The sequence below is a fragment of the Cyprinodon variegatus genome, unplaced genomic scaffold, assembly GCF_000732505.1.
Source record: "Cyprinodon variegatus isolate N-32 unplaced genomic scaffold, C_variegatus-1.0 Scaffold1312, whole genome shotgun sequence".
Taxonomy (NCBI): Eukaryota; Metazoa; Chordata; class Actinopteri; order Cyprinodontiformes; family Cyprinodontidae; genus Cyprinodon; species Cyprinodon variegatus.
This window is the reverse complement of record NW_015151765.1, coordinates 80,045-86,088: the sequence shown is the minus strand read 5'-3', so window position 1 is coordinate 86,088 and position 6,044 is coordinate 80,045. Positions and strand designations below refer to the sequence as shown.

The following is a 6,044-nucleotide window of genomic DNA, read 5'->3' as shown; positions in this document are numbered from 1 at the left end:
CTTAACCTTCTCTTTAACTCTGAATAACAAATAAAGACGGAGAAATAAACCCGGCTTCACCTGCTTTCACATTCCTGACCAGCTTTTCTGTTTTGCAGACATTAGATCAGTCCTTCCTGATCCCAACGTCTGCTCCCTCCCCCTCAATCATGTCTTCTGTCTGCAGTTAGCCGTGTTTGGCATTAGCAACCAGGTGGCCGTCACCTTCAAGGAGGAAAACACCATGACGTTCAAGCATCTCTTTCTGAAAGACTACGATCCGTCATCAGATGACTCCATTGCTGTTTACACCCAGCAGGACGTCTACGACCACATGTTCTACACCCTGGAGAAGGTAAGAGGATCCCAGCCTGCTGACGCGGACAAATCAGATGTCTCGGTTTCCCTCACTGCCTCTGATGTCATCCCTCAGTACCTCAGCTTACCAGAGACCACAGTGGGGCGCTACGCGTACGTCTACAACGTGAGCGGAAACGGCAGCGCCCTCTCCCTCTGCCAGCAGTACTACAAGAAGGGACAGATCGATCCGGCTAATGATACCTTCAACATAGACCCTCAGATTGTTACAGGTGCGCTAACCGTAGGATGATAGCGGCGTGCTAACGGCACGCCTCTGAATGAACGCTGCAGTTTAAGGAACTGTTCTATTGAGACGGAGATGAAAAGAGATCCTGGCTAAATGAAGCTGCTTCACATGTTGTTAAACCTTAAAGGTTGCAAATGTTTTAAAAGGCCAAACCTCTCAGATTAAATACAGAATGAACAACTCTGTTCCTGCTCCCGAGAGGGAACGCCTATTTAATGTGTGCGAGAGCGTGCACAAGCACATTTCTCCTCGTGCATATTAAACTGAAATATTTAAAAATCACTTAACTTTTTTTTTATTCTAATCCTCTTCTGCATAAATGTGACTCTAATGTTACCATCAGTTATAAAGCTAAGAAAATGAAGTGTAATGAAGTTATCATCCATGAGTGTAGAAAATGTTCCTTTAATGCAGCAAAGCTTCTGTTCTTAACATTTTTCCTGCATTACTTTTACTTTTATACTTTAAGTCGTTTTAAAAATGGTAATTTTACACTTTTAAAAGCTGAAGTTGATCCAACAGTTTTTAAACTGTTGGATTTATGCTGGAAGAATAAACATTTATACTTTGGTGACCTGCTGACCTGTTTCTGCTCAGCTGTTGGTGGAATCATCAATCCCTGGAGGATTCAGCCTGCAGGCCACGTTACCTTCAGCAGATTAAATTAAAATGATTGGAGATGTTTTGGGATCCCAGTGAGTTAACAATGTGAAGCTGTTCTGCAGCCATGATGGTTGATCTTTAAACCTGCTGGTACCAGCGCCGTGTGAGAATCACTGGACAGGATTTACCTGCAGAAAGATAAAGCAGAGAACAGAGACTTTAAACATGTAGGTCCTCAGAAACGGGGGAAACTCTAAAGCTCATCAGCGCCATTAAGCGGAGTGATGTCCATCATGTGTGAGGCTGGGCGATGGGCGGCCATGTTTTACTGGGCGGCGGCGGCAGGCAGATTTCTGAGGCGTGAGAATAAACATAAACCAAACGGCTGGAAAACAAAGACCGCCACCGACAAACCGCCCGACTGATGCGATCCTCCGCCACAGGTTGGGAAGAACGTTCAGAAGGTTTCTGTGATGTCACCAATGATGTCACCATGTTCAGCTGAACACATTTTTCTCTGTTAATTTAATCCAGGATTTCCTTTTTAACTCATTAACTTCTTTGTAATCTTTATTTTTCCTCTCAGAGACGTGAGGCTGAATCTTTTTCATTCCAGACTTAAACATTAGAGACGTGTGAAACCTTTCAGCAGCGCTACATGTTGAGCTTTTAGACTCCATCCCTGTATTAAACTCTCCTCTCACACATAATGCTGTAATTAACGTGTCTTTATCCTGACCTCCCTGCCTGTCGGCTTCGTTTTCAGACTGCGTCGGCGTGAATCCGCTCTCTGTCCCGCAGACTCAGCTCACCAACAGCTACAAGAACTTCACACTCAAGTTCCACAAGTAAGGCTTCATCTTTCTCATGGTTTCTGTCTTTGTTGGCGAGTCGTCGCTGGGCTGCTGTATCTGATGAGGGTCACATTCGCTCCCTTATCTGTTTGCAGATGGTTCCTGGTTTCATGGATGTTCTCCGTTTGTTTCAGGTTGATCAACGTCACCATCCAGTTCCAACTGAAGGCCATCAATATACAGACCATCATCAACAACGAGATCCCAGACTGCTACACCTTCCACATCACAGTAGGTTCAGGCGAAGGTTGTCGGAGCAACATCTCTCTGCTTCCATACGAAGGAAACGTTTAATCCTCTCAGGATGGTTAGTTTTGCACGGTTTGTGTTCTGCTTCCAGATAGTGATGGACAACAAGGCTCACAGCGGAAAGGTGAAGATCTGGTTAGAAAACCGGGCGGTGATCAGAGAATGTAAAGATCCCAGCGTCTCTGGACACGGTGGGTCACTGCAGCCGCCGTTTCCTGTCATCAGTTAAACACTCTTCACTGATAGAGAATAAAAAACATTTTGTTTTTATTCCTGTTTTTGTAAAGCTTTGATCTTAAAGGGATTCATTTAAACTTTTAGTTTTTAGAGTTTATTCTGTATCAGTCGCTTCAGTTAGCATAACTAGCATCACATCATCCAGACATGGCTGCCGCCGAAAGCTGCTTCGCCAGACTGTCGGTCAAAGACGCACCAAAGGACGGCAGGCTTCAGAACATTTCTGTAAATATGTTTATTGCTAGTCTGCCCTGTTTGATAGAAAATAAAATGACGTGTTTAAGGTTCCATAAAATTAAAACCGTTTGTGGAGGAAATAAAAATGGCATTAAAGCTCCTCCTCAGGGGATTTATGGTAACTTAGGTGGCTGTTTGACGTCCTTCTATGGTTGGTAGCGGCCAGATGGGATTATATCGTTCTTGTTGCATAATCCAGGTCCACAAAGTAGGAAACAGAGATTAGCTCCAATTATGTGCAATTTCAGTCAACGGGATAAAGGAAAACTAGGCGGAACTTTCTGGACCTGGATTATTTCTGGACCTGGATTATTTCTGGACCTGGATTATTTCTGGATCTGGATTATTTCTGGATCTGGATTATTTCTGGACCTGGATTATTTCTGGACCTGGATTATTTCTGGACCTGGATTATCCTCCTCTGCTGTCGCGTCATTAAACAACATAAAGTAAAGCATCTTTTGGAGGAATCATAAACTGAGGTTATATATATTAAACCTACCTCTGAACAAACGGTGATAAACTGCAGTTTAAAGCTCTATAATGGATCATAAGGTGAAAGGTCACTGCTTGGGTCCCAGAGGTTTTGAGTTCAGCTCCCGCAGACTGCCATTCTGGGTCCCTGAGAAAGACCCTTAATCCCACGCTGCTGCCCAGAGGCATGGGTTAAATGCAGAGCGTGGATCAAATTTAATTGTATATTAAAATCAGACAGTGGCCGTCCTGTTGAGACGTGTTCAACAGTGGAGGATTATATTAAAACTCTTTCTATTGTGTGATGATGAAGATTCTTGGTCATCCAGGTCATCGTCTTTCCAAAAATCCACAGAATTTTTATTTTTTCATGTTTGAAGACGTTTCTCTTCCATCCAGGAAGCTTTTTCAGTTCAAAATGTCAGAATGATGTTGAGTTTGAGGCCTTAAGCCAAAATAAGTCTTGGTTTCTGGTCCAATCTATAAGGCCTCAAACATTTTGAATTAAAAAATCTTCCTGGATGGAAGAGAATCGTCTTCAAACGAGGAAACAACGTCCAGAGGATTGATTTTATTAACTCTTTAGGAATCTTTCCATTGTGTGAGCTTAGAAATATGTTAGTATTTTTCAGTCAACAAAATGATGGTAAACAGACAACAGTGAGACAGATCATCTGGGTGTCATTCATTCATTCTTTTAGTTTTTGTGTAAAATTTGCACCAAGAATGAAAAACCAGGAAATGTATAAATTCAGGTTTTCAACTCTGAGGTTAACCCAGAAGTGAAGGAGACTCAGAGTCCCGGCTGAAGCTCCAGTGAAGAACATTTCCAGACTGCATCCCATGATGCTTTGAAAGCGCTTAGAAATGGAGATGTTAGAAATGTTGGAGTAAAAGGCGCGTGACGGACGCTCGACCTGAACCTGCATCCATTGAGCTGCTGATGTTTCTCAGACAGATGTTCCTGCTGTTATCAGTTATTAAAGGTTTTAACGTTTCTGCGACGTCACAAACTGAGAATATAAAGCATCCAGACCTTCGCAGACCTCCACTGCCTCCGTCCCAAACTCCTAAAAACCTGCAGGTTCCTTCAGATCCCAAAGCAAAAACAGAAAGAAGATGAATCTCTTTAATAGTTTTCTCCATATGTGATTTAGCAGGTGTAGCGGGAAATCCAACCGCACAGGTTCAGATCCTGTTCGTCACGCCAAATTGAAGCGGGAAAAAAGTGTTCAACCGTTTATTCCAGTTAAATGAACGGAGATCGATGGATTTCACTCAATCAGCATTTTATTTTATCTTTGCAAATAGAGAACAGTTCATCATTCGGCCTTTATTACGGTAATCAGCCCTGATCTGATCCAGCAGCGTTCGTTCCTCCTTACTGACAATAATGGAAAGTAGTCAGAGTCAAAACTAATCAGTCAGATAATCTGGTTTGTTATGAGAAGGAGGTATGTCTGGTCTACAAACAAACTTTTTTGTGAGTAAATAGGATGAATTTATATATGAAATAAACCAATTCTGACCACAGAGGAAAATGGAAAACATGTTTTTTTTCTAGATCTATTTTAATTTTTTCTTGGTTTTTTTTGTTTTTTCATTTTTGGTTTCAGTTTAACAAACTAGTTAAACTAATCAAAGATTCACAGCTTGAAAATGATGGTTAATATTGCTTTTTTTTTAAACTATGCCTCAGTTCTGTGTTTTCATTATAACACCAGTTCAGATCCAAGCTTTTCCTGTCTTAGAACGGCCTAGTCAAAGTTCAAAGTTCAGTCCAACGAGGAACCCGCCTCTGTGATCTGCAGACATCTAAAGTCCAACCGTGTTTCCACAGCTGAGAACTTCACACGCGTTGCCTTCGACGTGGCCGTCTCTCTGGTCTGCCTGCTGTCTCTGCTCCTGTGCGGACGCTCCGTGCTGCGCGGCATCGTGCTGCAGCAGGTATGACTGATGAGGATGATGATGGTGATGGTAAAGATGATGACGATGATGGTGATGATGGTGATGATGGTGATGTTGGGCTCCCTCTACAGGAGTTTGTGCAGTACTTCAGGGAGACTCTGGACCGTAAGGTGTGCTGGGCGGACCGGCTGGAGTTTATCAACGGCTGGTATATCCTCCTCATCATCAGCGACATCTTCACCATCACCGGCAGCGTCATCAAAATCGGCATCGAATCAAAGGTCCCGCATCACCACAACAAACTATGGGTTTTATTTGCTTATTAGTGCAGTAAAAGCATGACGCTGCCACCACCGTGTTTTATTGTAAATAATTGGTGCAGATGTTGTTTTTCTCCTGGCAGATGTTCTCATCCTACGACATCTGCGGCATCCTGCTGGGAACCTCCACTCTGCTGGTGTGGGTGGGAGTCATTCGCTACCTCACCTTTTTCCAGAAGTACAACGTAAGTCCCCCTCCCTGCGGCTCTTATGTCGGAGAACGTTCCTGTAAACACCTCCGTGATTCCGGCAGATTCTCATCATCACCCTCCGAGCGGCGTTCCCCAACGTGATCCGCTTCTGCTGCTGCGTGGCCGTCATCTACCTGGGCTACTGCTTCTGCGGCTGGATCGTACTCGGACCGTATCACGTAAAGGTGAGATTAGAAAACCTCTCTGACACGACTGGAGGGACCGGGATGGTTTCTGGTGACGAATGGAAAACCGAAAAAAATATTCTGAGATGCTGTTCAGAAGCAAACCATGCTGGAGGCCTGGATCCAGACCTGGATCCAGACCTGCATCCAGACCTGCATCCAGACCTGGATCCAGACCTGCATCCAGACCTGCATCCAGA

General features: G+C 43.8%; 1 protein-coding gene across 1 annotated transcript in view; it reads left to right on the top strand.

The window, feature by feature from the left end:
• LOC107102757 (mucolipin-1-like) overlaps window positions 1–6,044 on the top strand; it is a 21,510-nt gene that overhangs the window by 9,529 nt on the left and 5,937 nt on the right. The window contains exons 3-11 of the mRNA XM_015402178.1: window positions 167–334; window positions 413–569; window positions 1,956–2,037; window positions 2,178–2,274; window positions 2,384–2,483; window positions 5,081–5,187; window positions 5,280–5,429; window positions 5,552–5,653; window positions 5,722–5,844. Of these exons, the coding sequence (XP_015257664.1) occupies window positions 167–334; window positions 413–569; window positions 1,956–2,037; window positions 2,178–2,274; window positions 2,384–2,483; window positions 5,081–5,187; window positions 5,280–5,429; window positions 5,552–5,653; window positions 5,722–5,844 (1,086 nt within the window). The remainder of the gene's footprint in view (window positions 1–166; window positions 335–412; window positions 570–1,955; window positions 2,038–2,177; window positions 2,275–2,383; window positions 2,484–5,080; window positions 5,188–5,279; window positions 5,430–5,551; window positions 5,654–5,721; window positions 5,845–6,044) is intronic.